Source organism: Melanostigma gelatinosum, assembly GCF_949748355.1.
Source record: "Melanostigma gelatinosum genome assembly, chromosome: 2".
NCBI classification, from domain to species: domain Eukaryota; kingdom Metazoa; phylum Chordata; class Actinopteri; order Perciformes; family Zoarcidae; genus Melanostigma; species Melanostigma gelatinosum.
Window position 1 is genome coordinate 4,407,970 of NC_136635.1, and position 17,968 is coordinate 4,425,937.

The 17,968-nt window shown below is 42.3% G+C and overlaps 1 protein-coding gene across 3 annotated transcripts; it reads left to right on the forward strand.

Annotated features, from left to right (window-relative positions):
• The first annotated feature begins 5,587 nt into the window (after positions 1-5,587).
• Positions 5,588-16,202, forward strand: lmnl3 (lamin L3). Of its 3 annotated transcripts, none has more exons than XM_079282928.1 (12): positions 5,588-6,254; positions 6,671-6,827; positions 7,670-7,795; positions 7,960-8,130; positions 8,226-8,351; positions 9,347-9,567; positions 9,663-9,882; positions 12,759-12,866; positions 13,015-13,131; positions 13,668-13,754; positions 14,176-14,244; positions 15,854-16,202. In XM_079282928.1, the coding sequence occupies exons 1-11, from the start codon at positions 5,860-5,862 to the stop codon at positions 14,218-14,220; spliced, it is 1,773 nt and encodes a 590-aa protein (XP_079139054.1). In that variant the 5' UTR covers positions 5,588-5,859; the 3' UTR covers positions 14,221-14,244; positions 15,854-16,202. The 3 variants fall into 3 exon arrangements, with proteins under 3 accessions (XP_079139054.1, XP_079139055.1, XP_079139056.1); XM_079282929.1 differs by having other exon boundaries at positions 13,069-13,131; XM_079282930.1 differs by lacking the exon at positions 13,015-13,131.
• Positions 16,203-17,968: the final 1,766 nt, after the last annotated feature.

Genomic DNA, 17,968 nt, shown 5'->3' on the forward strand with positions numbered 1-17,968 from the left:
GAACAGACTGTGCATCATTGAAGACCTGATGTGAATCTGCAAGAGAATATGTATTTATTTATTTTTAAATAAATTTCAACAAATATGTAATATGAAAGAAAGGTCCCAGCTTCATTCTATACCAAAAATAATAAACAAACTGCAACGTGTGCAGTAGAGAGCAAATACAGATCATACTATATAGTCTATTTACATGAATGTTGTAAACTTTTAACAACATTTTTAGATACAACTCTCCTACTAGTTATTGGTAGGCCTATAAATCTGTGTATAGGCCTACTTCTGGGGAAGGGGGGTTATTACCAAAAATAATGTCTGTGTGCCATCACTATAGATGCACTACAAGCCTAGTTCCAGTAAAACTCGTTATTCTTATTTGCGTTATTTCTTGCCTACAGTGACATCTAGTGGCGACGGCCGTGGCAGCAACTTCTATTAGTTATTAAATACCTTATAATAAATACATCTACTGCATGACAGTGATCAATGCTGGATGTCTTTCAAAAAAGTAACATAACTTTGTTTTATTGTTGTATTTCTGACACCCACTAGAACCAGTAAATATATCATACAGATATTGAATTGAATGAGGCTGGGTGACGAACGTGGCCTACATGCCGGTGTGGATGTCAAATCTTTAAAAGGTGAAAATATACCAAATCCGTGGACGTATGTGAAGTTTATGGATCCCATTCATTTTTTTTATTGGAGAGCAAGATAGACTGACCATTCAATGTATCCACATTTGCATAAACACGACCCGCGTTCAACTTTATACAAATTTGGTCCGTCCGTCGCAAAACAGCAGGCTCGCGAAACTCAGAACAGACTTTCATCTGTCGCCATGTTGAAATCACTTGAGCCATCGCGTCTTTCCGTTTGTTGGCTGGATTTGGTAGATCTCGACCTCGTCACTGCTATTTTGTATAAAAAGCCCAGCCTAACCGAGGCTGCAGGCAACTTTAAATCTTTAAATCACCTAACCCCAATGAAGTTACCAATGAAGTTACGATTTTTTGAAGTAATTTTCGAAGTAGGAATAATTCGAGGTACTGCAGCGTGGAGGCATAGTCTCAAAGTGCACTCATCCTTACCTGCCATGGTTTAGTCCTTATGACCATGTTCAATTCCGATGCCCAGTACAAAGAAAATCTATTTCAAATTGTCTTTGACATCTATACATCCGAAAAAAAGGTAGTGTTAAGTTTCAAGGTTTTGAAATGATTCGGACACACTTCACCTCTACTTCTCGACCTAACACGGAGCCAATGGCCCATTTACAGCCTAATCTCACCTCTGATTTTAAAATTCCACCGACGCAAGGGGTGTGGGCTAAATCCGATGAGACCTATTTTTTTGTCAGAGAGATTTGTTTTTTCTAAACTTTTTTTTAAATGAAGTAATCAGTCATTATTGACATTATCATTTCGGCAAAATAGTTTTGCCTATTTTTGTTCCGCATTATATATTTATATGATTATTTTTGGTGTAAACATGTGAGCACTGTTTTAAGGGAAATTGGGCTGTTTCCACACGGAAGACATTCGTATGAAATAGGCTAGACTAAATTGTTAAAAGATCAATACGCTGTATGGACTGGTCATGTACAGCCAACAGTTAAAAAAAACCGTGTCTTTCATTTTCCTTCCATGGAGGTTAGGGTCCCGTATTAACAACGTCAGTTGGCCGTGCATGTCCACTCTGTATTGCGGCAGCACGGTGGAAGTTCTACTTAAATAGCTTGCGTGTTAAATGCCATTTCCTACTTGTGTTAAATAAACGTAGTTGAACTGTTATGGAAGTCATCACAATATATTGCACAACATATAAAAAGCAGATAAACAAGTTGAATACAAGTTTGACAACACAGTATATTATTATCATTGTTAGTATATGTTACCATATGTATTGATTGTTTTATAGGCTACGTTACATAGGCTACTACTTACCACATGTACAGCAGGCCACATCATTATTTTCGTTATGTTATTGCCATCACACTACTACTATACAGCTATGTTAATAAATGCACGTTAAGAGTGCTCTTTCAGCAACAATTAAGCCATCTGAGGCTACAAAATGGACCGATTGCTTGCAGCGTGATTCAGTTCCGAGAAAGAAAAGAAAATTACGTTCAATATAGGATCACAAAATATTAAAAACGTGGCAGGAAATTGCTGATATTATGAATGTATAACACGTTAATCTCATCACTGCACTCTATTATTAAACAGCCTCCAGTAGACCTTGCTTCAGTTACCATAGTAACACAATCAGTGATACATTTTCAAAATAGTAAGACTTCTGACAGTCTGCCTCCACCTACAGCTCCAGAGATCAATCTTAGCGGTCACAAGACAGTTAACATGACAGCAACGAAGAAAGGAGAACACATTCATCTTGTTTTTGCTCTTGTCTTGTGAGATTCGGAATTGTTTGAATATTCTAGAGTCAAACTTTCTATATCTCAATGCCAATACAACTGAATAAATTGAATTTGGACCACAGTATTTGACCAACATTATATCTTCTCATCTTGGCCTTTAACTTCTTCTGTTTCACCAGTCAATTCAGGATTTAAGTGTGACAATTAAATCAATGACTCAGGTAAATTAGGCTTAGTGTTTGAAAAGAATGAACCAAACATCTCTCTATATTTTTCAATTGTCATTATTTATTGCTTCATGAAGTACACATGCTCACTTTTCTATTACATACAAATAACAAGTAAATACATGATGTATACAACTTGGTTGCAAATTAACCATCAACATCAAATATCTGTCACCCTGAGTCACGCTCTGTCACTCTGCATCACGCTCGGTCACCCTGCGTCCCGCTCGGTCACCCTGCGTCCCGCTCGGTCACCCTGCGTCCCGCTCGGTCACCCTGCGTCCCGCTCGGTCACCTTGCTTCAAGCTCCGTCACACTGCTTCACGCTCTGTCACTCTGCGTAACCCTCTGTCTTCCTGCGCAGATTGAAATACTTTTTTTACACTACCCTGATGACTCCGTCCTGGCAGCAGGACTGGGTCCTCCGCTCCTCACTCATAGTATTATTACAACGGGGTACGTAGCGCTGTCGCTCATGAGCACAACAACACAGGCACGGGAAAGCTTCTTCTTCTCCTCCCTTTTGGTGTACTGGCGGTTGGCAAACGAATTGGCGCATTACCGCCACCAACTGGTAAAATAAAATAAGGCATGAGACGTGTTGTATTTCGCCAGAGGGGGAAAATATGCTCATATTCCTGCAAAAGAATTGCTGCAGTGTGTGTACAAAGTGTGCGTGTGTTTTGTATTTATTTATATTTATTTAAGTATGCTGTAAACTGTTAACAGTTAACATATGTCCTACTGACATACATATACATATAAGCAGAGGAAGAGTGAAGATATTTTCAAACATGTATTTTTGGATTGGACATTTTATGTCTTAATTTTAATATATACTTTTAAATGATTCTAAAACGGATGATTTATTTTCATTATTGTAGCCGATTGTTGTAAGTGACTATAAAAGTAATAATTTAGAAAGTGTATTATGTTCCATTTTGTTGCAAAACCAGCTAAATCATACTGAAATAAAATGAATGAGAAACAAAAAAGTACAACGTACTTACTCTAAGGATGCATACAGAGAACAGGGGGCTCCTGTGACTCAACTAAAATCATAAAACTGATTTATGGAAGCTGATCTGTCGTAACAACAACGGGTGTTCTCAGGAAATGTCTCAGGAAATGTGGCTCCGCCCCCTCAGCTCCGCAGCTTCTTGACAATTGCCGAACTATGCTCGCGTGCCACAGCTGAATCTTTCCGCTGAACTGACAGAGAGGGACGCTGAGTGACAGAGACGGACGCTGAGAGACAGAGAGGGACGCTGTGTGACGCTGCGTGCCACAGACTGACGCTGAGTGACGCAGAGGTGCCAGTGCCACAAGAAGGATCTCGCTGTCTCTCAACAAAAGGCCAAAACCAAAGTATAAACGGGCAGCCACTGGCAGTGGGGCGCCGTGGCTCACTAGAGAGGGTCGTCCGGCAACCGCAAGGTATCACATATCAGCACATCTCACGAGGGACTAATAAAGGAATCTTTCTTCTTCTTCTTTCTATCGTATTGAAAGATGGTTTTAAACTTTTATATGGCGCAGTTATTATACGGTGGTGTATAAACCATATATCCAGTCAATATGACAGCCAGTAAATATAGCTTATTGTATATGAACGGATGAATGCCACATTGTACAAACTGAATTATCCTCGTATAAATGTGTGTGATGGAGGTCTGGCGCCACCTTTCATCCAGACATATGCAACAGCATTTCTAGAGAAATTTACGATTAATAAGTACTATTGTGCTTGAAAATTAGGACTTCACACATTTCAAATTTAAAACGTATCAGAAAATGTGGCGACAATATTACACGACCCTGTTTTCACTGAACTCTTTCAGTTTGACAGACACCGTACTGCTAAATGTAATGTGTTAGGCTTAGGGTTAGAGTAGTACATGTAATGTGTTAGGGTTAGAGTAGTACATGTAATGTGCATACGTTGATATTTAACATAAAAAGCTGAGAAAAAACAGATGTAGTCTTGCGATAAGTGACATCAGCTACAGGCTTTTGGCGAGTCATCCCTATCAGCTGATGTCCTGCAGGAATCTCACTTAAATCAAGCTTGACTGAGTTACGCTAAAGAAAATAACGGAAGCTGTCCAGTTTTCCCTTCAAAGTAAAGGTCGCCCAGGAAAAACATTAAGAATGAAGGAAAAAACATTAAGCAACATTAAGAAACAACGATTAAGAATGAACATTTCGTTTGAGATTCTTCCACACAAATACAGTGGTTCGCAGTTACAATACCAGAAAGTTACATGTTCCAAGATTTAGAACGTCGCTCAGTTACACTGTTTACTTTGTCATATTGCACATTCATATATTTGAACTTGCACTCACAGAACAATATATATTGTACCAAACCCGATTACTCATGAAACATGAATTTTACAGGGTTAGGCTCATTCAATGTATCCTTTATATGTGAAACATAATACATTTTTTATTTCAAAGGTAATCATCTATCATAAGACAGGTGTATTTATTTTATATTGGTATTTATTTGTGATAGTGATCATTTCATTTGCAACTAACTAGATCACCAAAACTGGGCAGTTTCATCATAAAGGTTATACTTTTTGGAAGCACAACATGTTATGTGTTTTATGGCCACTGGATTTCAAGAAATTGATATGTATGTGCAAAATAATGTACCAGAAAAGTTATTAGGATTGTAGTAGGATGGTAAACATCCTCAAGGCAGATATAAAGCCCATGGTGACAATAAGAGGCTATGCAGGGTCCAATAAGAGACTATGTAGATTACAGTAAGGATGTTTTGCAAATGACAATTGACCTTGCATTCTTCTTAAATACAATATTAATTGTTACTTTGATAGTTGTTAATATTACACACACAAACCCGTCAATTCCGTATTGTTTTGAAAATCTCCCCCGGAAATGTATTTCGTAGTTTAGTGTCACTTGGCGCTGCTGGCGTTGTCAGTGCGTCAACTCGTCAAATGTGATTAGTTTCAGCTGTGGACATCGTAAACGCAGGAAAATAAGCCACTTAACCAGAAGGGAGAGCCAGATGCCGGGTCTCCATGTGCTGCGATCACCGGAGAGGTTCAGGGTGACTTGTGTGCATCCGAAATAGCTCTGCATCCACCGCTTATGTAGACGTTAGTTTGGATGGGAGTAACGTAACCCCGCTGCGGCCCATAGTTACAGAAGCGCCTGAACCCTATCTGGACCAGCTGCGGACTCTGACTCCGACGTTTGTAGCCCACCACCGTCATGGCCTCTGCCACCTCGACCCCCGCTGCCGCCTCCAGCGGCCGTTCCAGCCGCTCCGCCAGCCGACACAGCGCAGCCACCGGCCTGCCCGCATCCAGCACCAGCCCGACCCGCATGTACCGCATCCAGGAGAAGGAGGAGCTCCGGTACCTCAACGACCGCCTCGCCAACTACATACACCGGGTCCAAGACCTGGAAAGTGAAAGGTCCTCCATATTGTTTCAGCTGGCAGAAAAAGATGAGTCGAAAAGCCGGGAGATGGGCAACGTTCGGCGTCTGTACGAGGAGGAGTTGGCCGACGTCAGGAAGTCCCTGGACAGCCTGGCCGGAGAGAGGGCCCGTTTGCAGATCGACTATGGAAGTCTCTGCGAGGAGTACCGGAAAGTTCAAGCCAGGTAGTAGCGTTAGGATACAGCTATACACGAGCGCGTAGGTGCAGAAGAAGCTCTAACGCCAGACTCCGCTCATTGAATGCACCTGCGGACCACAGATGAATACAGTTAACATGTCAGTGCGCTGTGTGGTTTGTGCTTTAATGCTCTGCAGGTGTCTCATTCATATGTATGTATTCCAGCTGGTTCACAGCTCCCTGCTGCTGTCTTTGGCGTTTTTTGAAAATTTGAACATAAACTTATTTTTCACACTTTAGACATTTGTCGAACTGAGCCTTGATCTTTGATATAAGCTTGGTTTGAATTTGCTAGAAGTTGGGTAGGGCCTGCATGTACGACAGTTACTAAGGCAGCATTAATGCTACACATGATCAGCTGTTCTCTGTGACGCTCAACTGTCACTCTGATCTCTCTCTCAGGAACCAGAAGCAGGAGAGTGATCTGGCCAACGCTCTGGCCCAGTGGAGTCAAGTTGAGGCTGCGCTGAGGTCCAAGGATGCTGCGTTCACCGAGCTGCTGTCTAAGAACAGGAGACTCAGTGACGAGTTCACTGACCAGAGCAGCCAGCTGGAACATGTAAGACCTGAAGCTAGCTATGTGAACTACACGGCTAACTGGAGATGTAATGATGTGCATTGTTTGAGGTTCTGGTTGTGATTCTATCGGCTTTTTGATGGTGTAAGACCGTGATGAAATCAAATATTGAGATATAAGCATGTCATCTAAATGAATAAGCATAGAGACTATTTATTTATTTGATTTATTTATTGATTGATTGATTCACCCGAAAACATGCCATTTCCTGATGTATATCATTATTGCAATATTGTGTATGTATGTTGTGATGTCAGACCAGCCCCTGCATCCTCCTTTACAGAGGAAAAGTGATGACAGCCTCGATTCCTTTAACGAGGAATGAAGCACGAGGCTTCATTGCGTCCTTGTGCATTTGGGTTCTGATAGCACCACAGTTGTCTTGTCCTACGTCCTTCTCCTTCACTTCTTTCCTTGACCTTTTCCATCGAGGTCAAAGAAATATGGTTTGTAAAAGAAACTGCAAAATTTCTTTGACTTTTAGAACACAGCGTTTAACTTCTTGTCCGAGCCAGAGTCATGGCGTGGATACCCTAGCTTAGCATAAAGACTGGAAGGGGAAACTTTTTACAAAGCACGAAATTGAAACGAACCAGACTTGTGATGAAGTCTGTTCCCCTCTGGAATAGCACTCACCTTTCATTGTGACGACGATCCAGCAGCATGCTCCATGCGGTTATGAAGATAATTACAAATATTTGTCAGTTTGTAACTCATTTTTTCCTGAGATCTGATATGAAGCTCATAAGCCATGACTTTACCAGAGATGGAGATAATTTATTTGGATGTTTTAGCTGAGTGTCTGGGATGGGGGGTGTCACCAGGTAGAGGGTGCTCTGGCAGACACAAAGAACCAGCTGAGCTCTGAGATCCTGAGGAGGGTGGACTTGGAGAACCAGGTGCAGACCCTGAAAGAACAGCTGGGACTCCAGAAGAACATCAATGAACAGGTAAAAGTACACGAGGCCCCTAAGCTGACAATCGTGACTCTAAATTACTAACATTTACCTCAACACAATTTCAATTGCACTGATTCCTGTCCTCCTGCATTCAGTTTGCTCTCTGCATCGCCTCAAGCTGACACCCTCGAAACTCTGCATTATTTGTTTTGAAGGAGGTCTTTGAGATCCGAAGCCGTCATGAGAGTCATCTAGTGGAGCTGGACTCAGGACGCCGGAGAGAGTTTGACAGTAAACTGAAGGAGACGATGCAGCAGCTCCGCCAGGACCACGAGTCTCAGGTGCAGCAGTACAAAGAAGAGATCGACAGGACCGTCAGTTCTAAGGTACTCGCGCACAGCTTAAGGTGATGCCTTTAAAAGTTTCCATATTTATTGCACTTTTACATTTCCTTTTTTTTTTTTTTCTTTCTGCACTACAGTTACAGAATGCCCAGCAGTCCGCGTTGGAGAAAAACAGTGTTGCGTCAGCCACCAAAGATGAACTGGAAACCACCAAGCTCAGAGTGGAGCGCCTCAGCTCCCAGCTCCAGCAGTACCAGAAAGATGTGAGTGAGGCCATGAACACGTCTGTTAAAGGAGCTGTATTCCACATTCTGAACATTGATAAGGCAGCAAACGACTTAACTATGTAAAGATATAATGGCGTAATGGCTCTCTCGCGTGTGTGTGTGTTGATATCCGAGCTGGAGCAGACTGTCAGACACCTGCTACGCTAAAATAAGAGGTTTTCTAAAGGGACTCGACGACATGAAACTTTAAAGGTTATTTTCAGGCATTGATAAAACTGATCGGGGGTCTCATTGATAAAACGGCACATAGGATCCCCACTAAATGTTTGCGCACACTCAAAGGAGGAAACGCACATACGTCAAAAATTAGTAGCTGGTTCAGTCTCGCATCCCACCCTCTACACAGCGCAGTATTTACGTTTACAGCAATCACACTGATTGCTTCCAAAATGATCGTGACCATCAGTGGTATCCACAACCCTGAACATCAGTTTTTTTTAAAGTGAGGATATGGAGTTATAGCAGATAGCTTTGTACAGTATGCTGAATCTGTCACTATGGAATATACACCATGAATGAATAAAGTCGTGTTCACTGCAGAGCAATAATCTAACACTAAGTACAATAGGAGTGTTCATTACAGCTGATAAATGTATCGGCTGACCACGTGTGTCGCTGCTGTGATAGCGTAGCCGCTGTGTGTGCCTTTAGTGCGTGTGAGCGTAGCGTTCCCTGTCAGGTCAGCGCTTTAATTTGACAGTAAGGGAATCTGTATAAATTGACATGCATGAGAGTTTAAGAGCGAGCTTGAACCCACGATCAAGGTGTGTGCCGTTCGTTGCCTGTAGAGGCTGCTTTTTATTTAGGTTGCGCTGTTTTTTTTTTTTTTTATCTACATGTCCTATTTATGTAGATGCCCCAACTCGTTCTTCGACAACATTTTTGTGTCGCAAATTTGTGTAGTTTGCTCCACGCTGTTTCTTCCTTCTGGCCTCTGACATTTGTCTTCACCTTCTTCTTCTCTCTGTCAGAAAATGGCCCTGGAGAGCAGCGTTCAGGAGCTGGAGAGGACTCTTGACGGGGAGCGGGAGGTTTGGCAGCGGAGACTCAGTCAGAAGGAGCAGGAGCTGCTGACTATGAGAAGCCAGATGTTCGCCCAGCTGGAGGACCACGAGAACCTGCTGGACGTCAAGCTGGCTCTGGACATGGAGATCAATGCCTATAGGAAGATGCTGGAGATGGAGGAGCAGAGGTTTGGCTGTGATCTGTCTGTCGTGATGGCATGATAGCTGGACCTCTGGCGTGTTTTGCCAGTTTTTCTTTATCCAAATGTAATTTTCTTCTCAGATTGCACCTGTCACCCAGCCCTTCCCAGCATACAGCTATACCCCGACCTCAGGTACACGGCAACCGCACGCTCAGAGGGAAGAAACGGAAACTCGAGGGAGTGTCTGGCATATCGCCGGTCTCTAAAATGTCCAGTCGGTCAGCAGAGCACGGCGCTGTGAGCGTGGCAGAGGTCGACGTCGCTGGAAAATATGTCCGACTGAAGAACAACTCTGAGACGGTAAGGCTGCAGTGCAGCTGGATAATGGCTTCATGTTTGGGTTTGACTTAGTTTGAATGTCCCAGTTTCACCTCATCATGGCACTGTCGTGTGCAAAGACGCACATCCATTTTACATGTCCACGTCAATTTACTTGATGGTTACATAACGTCTCATGTAGGCGCTTTGTCAAGTAATCCTGGTGATGTCATCGGGGATATCTCAGCTTGGGCATGGAGTCTACAAGTTTCCAACACCAGGAAGTGTTAGTCTGTAAGAGGAGCATCTACCAGCTGAGGGACGGGGCTCTAACTTTATTTTTTTCACCATTGTCCCAAACGTCCTGAAATCCAATTTTTTAAACCGTCAAGTCTGGCTGTCCAGAATATGCAATTAATGAAATTATTTCGATACCTCCGTAGGGTGGCCGGGCTCAGCCTTAGAGATAGGGTAAGGCGCTCGGTCATCAGGAGGGAACTTGGAGTCGAGCCGCTACTCCTTCGCGTCGAAAGGAGTCAGCTGAGGTGGTTCGGGCATCTAATCAGGATGCATCCTGGACGCCTCCCACTGGAGGTTTTCCAGGCACGTCCAACTGGGACCCCGGGGAAGACCCAGAACACGCTGGAGACATTAAATCTCCCAGCTGGCCTGGGAACGCATTGGGATCCCCCAGAATGAGCTGGAACATTGTTGCCGGTGAGAGGGAGGTCTGGGTCGGCCTGCTTGGCCTGCTGCGACCCAACCCCGGATAAGCGGTGGAAGGTTGATGGATTTCTAGAATCAAAAGTGATGTGTGACATAAATAAAGCACCATGGATTGTAAACACTGCGCGCGAGAGAAGGCCACGTGTGCTCCAGTGAGACTCGGCGCTAAGTGTTCGGCTCACCTGAAGGGGAGCCGGAGGGTGAGTGCTATTCTTCTGCGACACTGTTTGTCGGGACGCTGTTATCATCTGTAACTGCCGTATGTTCAGAGTGGCTGCCATGAGCTAGCCAGTGGGGCACGCTCGCATGCACAACTATTTCATGAAAGCACCTGTGGCCATGTCGACAAAGCACAGAAGCTCTGATTACTCCACTATATCTTCACATAACTAGTCTGTTTGCTGCTATATTAATGCTGTAGAGCAGGGGTCTCAAACTCCCGGCCCGCAGGCCCTACGGCATTTTATGTGGTCCCAAACTCCGCCAGCAAAAAAAAAAGTTCAGCATTATTTTTTTGTTTTTTTAAGTTAGACTTTATAATAAAAATATCTCCATAGTCGAAATTATGAGATATGAAGTCAAAGTTATGAGATATGAAGTCAAAGTTATGAGATATGAAGTCAAAGTTATGAGATATGAAGTCAAAGTTATGAGATATGAAGTCAAAGTTATGAGATATGAAGTCAAAGTTATGAGATATGAAGTCAAAGTTATGAGATATGAAGTCAAAGTTATGAGATATGAAGTCAAAGTTATGAGATATGAAGTCAAAGTTATGAGATATGAAGTCAAAGTTATGAGATATGAAGTCAAAGTTATGAGATATGAAGTCAAAGTTATGAGATATGAAGTCAAAGTCATGAGATATGAAGTCATGAGATATGAAGTCATGAGATATGAAGTCATGAGATATGAAGTCATGAGATATGAAGTCATGAGATATGAAGTCAAAGTCATGAGATAGAAAGTCAAAGTCATGAGATAGAAAGTCAAAGTCATGAGATAGAAAGTCAAAGTCATGAGATAGAAAGTCAAAGTTATGAGATAGAAAGTCAAAGTTATGAGATAGAAAGTCAAAGTTATGAGATAGAAAGTCAAAGTTATGAGATAGAAAGTCAAAGTTATGAGATAGAAAGTCAAAGTTATGAGATATGAAGTCAAAGTTATGAGATAGAAAGTCAAAGTTATGAGACACTTAAACAGTCATAGAAGCGGCTCTTTGACTGGTTACTGTACATTTAACATGGAAATGTATTGTGAGTACATTGAAGACTACTTTAAACTGTGAATGCAGAGAGTTATTTAACAATATGTTACGAGTAGTTACATTTACAACCGGCCCTTTGCGGGCGACCATGATGCTGATGTGGCCCGGAGTGAAAATGAGTTTGAGACGCCTGCTGTAGAGGTTTCATATTGCTCTTTTTAATGCTTCATCCACACGAGCACAGATGGGATAACTTTGTTTGGCTTATTGTCTGTAACTAGTGTAGCATTAAAGCGTGGTGGCATTAGCAATCAAAGTAGCAGACTGCTGGTTGGTTAGCTAGCTTGTTAATTCCACTATGCTTTAATGCTGCACTGATTACAGAAAATGAGCCAAACAGCGGCACCACTGGGTCTAACCGTCCCAGTGGTGCTCTGGGGAAGGACAAGCTAACGAGCCAGCCAGCCGGTTCATTTTTTGTACTGGTCAAATGACTACCAAAAAACGTTCAATGTATGTCCTTCCAAGTATGCATAGGTATGGTGTGAACGTTTCCACTCCCAGTTAGCTGTGTATGTAGAAACGTCCGGTCCAGCAATATCCAGAACTTTTCCATTCCTCTCATAGTTGTCAAACGGCACCAGAGCAGCCGTCATTCTCTCCGCACATTGATTTGTAATAAATAGTGTCTGCATGGTTTTTGTGCGTACGTGTTGTTTATAAATCTGTCTCTACAACACTGACCGACTTCTGTCGATAAGACTGATCTGAGACTGTTAATAATGAAGAGAAGTGTAAATCAACATTAGTTAGGCAGAAGACTGTGACCTGCTTTACTTGTTTGTCCAGAGACCAGTAAACTGAACTGACAGTTGTGTTTTGCACTGGATTAAAAATCTGAAAATCCGGCCCCAATTCATTGAATAATCTCGTTATGGCGTACAGCATCCCACCTTAAATGTATTTACTTGTTCTGCGTTTCCAGGAGCAGCCGCTGGGTGGTTGGGTGGTACGAAAGATGTACCCGGACTGTGAAGACCTCTCCTTCCACATCCCGTCCTCCTGCATCCTGGCTGGTGGGCAGACGCTCACAGTGAGTAGTTGCTAGTTATTTGTTTAACTGTACTTCCCTCGGCTCTGCTGCCAAGAAGCCTTATTAGGGGGACAATAAGATTTGCGGCGCCGCCCCCCCCCCCCCACCCCCCGTTTAAGTAAAATGGAATTAACGTGCGCGTTGTCAGATCTGGGCGGCAGGTGAAGAGGCGGAGGCTGATTCTGGGGACCTGGTTCTGCAGGGCCAGAGGAGCTGGGGCCCCGGCACTCATGTAAGGCTGGTTCTTCTGGACCCCAACCATGAGGTTAGTAGAGCATTTTGTGCTGGTGCATTCTGGGAGATGCAGTTTGCTTCACTGTAGTCAAACTCCTGTGATGTTGCTGATTACGTGCTTTGTGTCTGTCACATTAAAATCCAAAAGGATGCAGTTCACTATCGGCACGTCTCTGGGAAGCGCCCTACTTTCCCCTGATAATGCTGCACTGAAGAATACATGTGTTGAATTCATAGACATCAACAAAAGAAATCTTGCTGTTAACGAAACAAATCTTATTCAGACGAGATCCTATTTGCATAATATCACAAGTCCTTCCTGCACAGAATTCATCTCAACATCAAGGCTACGAACTTTATTATATATTGTCTCTGAGCATATTTATCAAGATTGTGGAATGTAGAATTTAACTATTTACATTTTATGGATTGAATCCCACTTTAATTCTCTTTTTAGATTCTGAAACATAGTTATTACAAAATGTTGCTTTGGATATAGACATTGGAATATGATCAATATATAATATTCCAGTGTTTGCTGTAACTCCCCATGTGATCCCTTCGCAGGAGATGGCGGACAGAGGTGAGGAGACCGAACTGGATTTTGATGAAGAATACCTCGCGGGCAGTGACGTCCAGCACTTTCGGAGACAGGTAAAGACACCGACTCATAAAGCAACCAAAAACAAACTTCATAACCTCAGTGTGAAGTGCTCTTACAGAAACGGGCCCAAATGCGTCAGCAAGGCAAGTTTATTTGTATAGCACATTTCAACAACAAGGTAATTCAAAGTGCTTCACATAAAACCATTAAAAGCATCAAAACATAAGGCAAAAGAAAAGGAGATTTAAAGACAATTAAAGAAACAGTGTAAGAAATAAAATGCAGTAGTAAAAAGTAAAGGAGATTTAAAACATACATTGAAACAATAATTGATGTCTCCCTGAGACATTACGCTGCACGCAATCAACCATACACTGCCGCAATTCTGCAATTACTCGCACACAAACCACGTCTGGAAAAGATCTGAGTACATGAAACTTGACGTCCGGTTTTTTCTTGCCTACACTGAAGCCCAAGAGGAGGAGGAGGAAGAAGAAGTGTTGTTCTGTCTCTTGAGTGCAGAGACGGCGTGCTGTACAGGTGAGGAGGGCGGTGCTGTTCTCCCTCTGCTCGTCTGCTTGTACCCGGTGTGCACGGCTCTGTGTAAAGATGCATGGCTTGTTTCAGACATGTTGGATTTGCTCCTGCCTTTGTTTTATTCAGCAACGTGCCAAAAATAATCAGAGTTCAACTCAGGAGTCAGTGTCTGGGTTAAAGGGTAACTTGGGTGTCTTTCAGCCTGGATCCTGTTTGCCCATGTTTTTGTGACTAATGGAGAAAAAGAAGAAAAAAAAGTGTCTTCTATTGAAGGATGATGCTGCGATGACAAGTGAGCAGCATCAATGTTGCCACTGACGGGCCCACGTTGTCTGACAACATGTTATTAGGATTTCAGGACTCCACCTTCTGCGAGACTCTTTCCATAATGTCAAAGAATTATATTAACATTCAGAGCCTGTAATGAAAAAAGCTTCAGGTGGACGTAAATGATGGTGCCAGTTTGCCCTGAATCTGCAGCCCGTGAGCGGCAGCTGTTTTTTGCACTCTCGCTCAATACTGGACCAGTTTAAGAAATGATTGGTGAGTTTGACACTAGCTCCACTGAGCCGAACATCGTGGAGCCTGAGGAGCTTCTTCATCCTGTTGGACATATTTGCATTAATCCTGTTTCTCCAGATTTCTGTATAAAGAAATGTTCTTGAGGGTGGTTTATGCTGCCTTCAGCTTTATTTTATTCTTAGTGGGAAACAAATTCTCTGGAAACAAAAGCCAGTTAATTTTGAATGTGTGGCACTTTAACCAAGCCACTTTTGTGCCTCTTGTTTGCCTTCAGTGATGTGCTTCTTCGTGCATACCCGTTTTTGCACATTACAGGGATAGCTGTGTATTGATTTTATTCTATGTAGGCATCATGGAGAAGAGAAATGGTGCACATTATTTAAGAAATCATGCTTTCAAATAAACTGAACACAATGTTAATACATTAAACGCGTGTTTAAGAGAAGTCAAACACATTTTGAATCAGGCAAAATCCCAAATATATTGTTTTAAATCAAAGCGACACGGGCTTCTTTAGTTTGGATTGGCTTTTATGCAGCACTGTATGTATGCAGCTAAGCTGCCTGGTGTCAATGCAAACGGGGAAAGTGTCACGCTCTCTTAATGCAGTTTGTTTTGATTTTGGATGCATGAATAGATTTAGATTTTGACAGCTTAATGTCTGACATATGTTAATATTCATGTTGTTCCAATTTGTGTACAAACATAAATGAAAAGCATGCCCTCTTACACAAGTATAATGCAGCTGCAATATATAAATCCTTTTTTGATCCTCATTTGTAATGAATCTTATCGGCACAAAGGATTCAGCCATGCCAATGAAGCAATAACATACCTTATTAATGACCTACCATGACTTTCTTTGAAGTGAAAACCTTCAGAATACTGACTTCTAAAAGCTAAGATGCACTTATTTAAGTTTGGTTTAAAATGCAAGAGAACTTAACCAAACTGCAATCCTTCAGTTAAAGGGAAACTACTGTTTTCAGCACATTGTTCAGCACTAACCAGACTGCCTATATGAGCCCAGCATGTGTCCTGTGATGGTAACTGTATGTTTAGTAAGTGACGCTGCTGTGTTTGATTTCAGGATCTGTCTAAAGAGGGCATCTGTGCAGTCACGTGAATCGCTGATGTCCGCCTGGAACACTTGGACCGGCTCTGACCTGGGAGAACAGCCGTCGGCTGCTCTCTGGTTCCAGCGTCGTCTCAAACAACAAACTCCTCTCTGCCAAACTACAGTCTGACTTTGACACGTTGGTCTGCCTGTGAAGAGCTCGGATGCCTTAGAGCAAGAGCGTCAACCTCAGTATTCCTCACTGGTTTCATGGCTCTAACTGCACAAGACAAGATGTGAGCTTTGCCTTGATTTGATCTCATTTTAAGTGTGTGTGAAATAAAACTGTTGGCATAATAAAGTTATACGTGTGGTGCCGTTAGACACCTGGCTCTAAGTGTTGAAGACTGTTCATTACAGGAAAATCTGTGCTTGAATGTGCTCAGAGTTCACAATGACTTGCATAACATTTAACAAACTAAATTATTAGCAGGAGGAAGTAGGATGGAAATTTCAGCAGCATGAGTTTAAGGTTTGGCTAATGCAAATGCCCAACACTTTATTTTTATTTTTTATTTTTTGGCACATTTTCTGGCTAATGGTATCCAATCATGGAGATGGTTTGGGTTTTATTTATCCTGCTCACAGAGTTTGGGGGTGGGGGGGGGGATCTTTTGAAACTTTCTCAGTTTCATCAAAAGATGAAATATTGGAAAAAGAGATGCTGATTGAAACCGCGCTGATCATACTATGACAGTTTAGATAGTCCAAAAAATGACGTCTTATTCTGAACATTTTTCCTTAATTTTTATGGACTGTCATGAGAATTTATAAGAACAGGAAAAGACAGTAATAAAAACAGATTATTTTTTCCAGCTATTTGTACCGTGTAGATAATGAGCACAGTAACGAATGATGCTGTACAACTTAAGATTTCTGACCAAAACTGAATCTCACCTGAGAACGACATTTTCAATTTAGCCATGAAGTACATTGTACTCTTGGAGTCTCTTCAAATGTTGCTGCCACAAGTAATTGTGGAACAGCATTGTCGCCTTTCTGCCGTGAAGTGATCCAGTGTACCTTATGCTGAAGGAGATGAGAAAGGAAGCCTTATAGCACCTTCCTGTAACATTTACAGAATTTGACCAGCTGTTATCTTGGCTGCTACTTAAATACTTATGGGTCATTTCACTCGGGCACCTTCCATTGGAAAATAAAACATTCAACATCAGCCCACATAATGGTCTTGCATTGCTGTCTAAAGATGAGATGTTGCATGACTAAAATGGGAGGTTGCCAAAAAGTGACACTTCCTCTATCTCAATCATCAGGTCCATATTTCAATCAGTTTCAGCTGCACTTTGTTTAGCGCTAATTCACTTATGTTAGCAAGCTAACATGCTACACTAAGACTGTCTAATTCCTGCAAAGCTCCACTCCCAAGTACAGCCTCGCAGAGCTGCTAGCATAGCTACTCTACATATGGCATACATACACTCTATTATATTGCCCCAATCCACCCGAGAGAGCAAACCTAGCGGGGCTGTTGGGTGCTTTTAACCACAACAACCTTGGTTTGATTCCAGATGGAGGCTCTTGTAACTGCCATGTTTCATGTGGATGAAGTTCATTCATTAAAGGGAACATGTGCTTGTGCACACATTTGGGTATCTGGAGTGCTTACCAACCCACAAACTGTAAACTAAGACAACCCAGTAACTCTTTCGTGGCATGTCTCGATCAGAAAACCTGTGGTTCAACAAGCATCCAGATTTGGCTCTTTTATTGTCAATATTACAACTGCCAGGTTGCAACAGTGTCAACAATTGGTAATCTCATTCCATGAGGAAAAATTACTGGATCGTCAGATTGTCCGGAACGCTTTGTTTCCAGGAAATGATTGTCACTGTCCAAAAAAAAAAATACTGAACATGTCCACGATTGACGAGATGACTTTTGATTTGGAGAGAGTGACACAAGATCGTAGTTTTCCTCGCAGACGGACTCAAAGGTTGTGAGACAACATAGATTTGCTCTTTTGGCGCAGTTGTTCCCAGCAAAAGGTGACAATCCTTGAAGGAGTCGACCAACCCTGGCTTCAACTCTGTCATGTCAGGATTGGGACATGTCTTCAGCTTCGTTGCC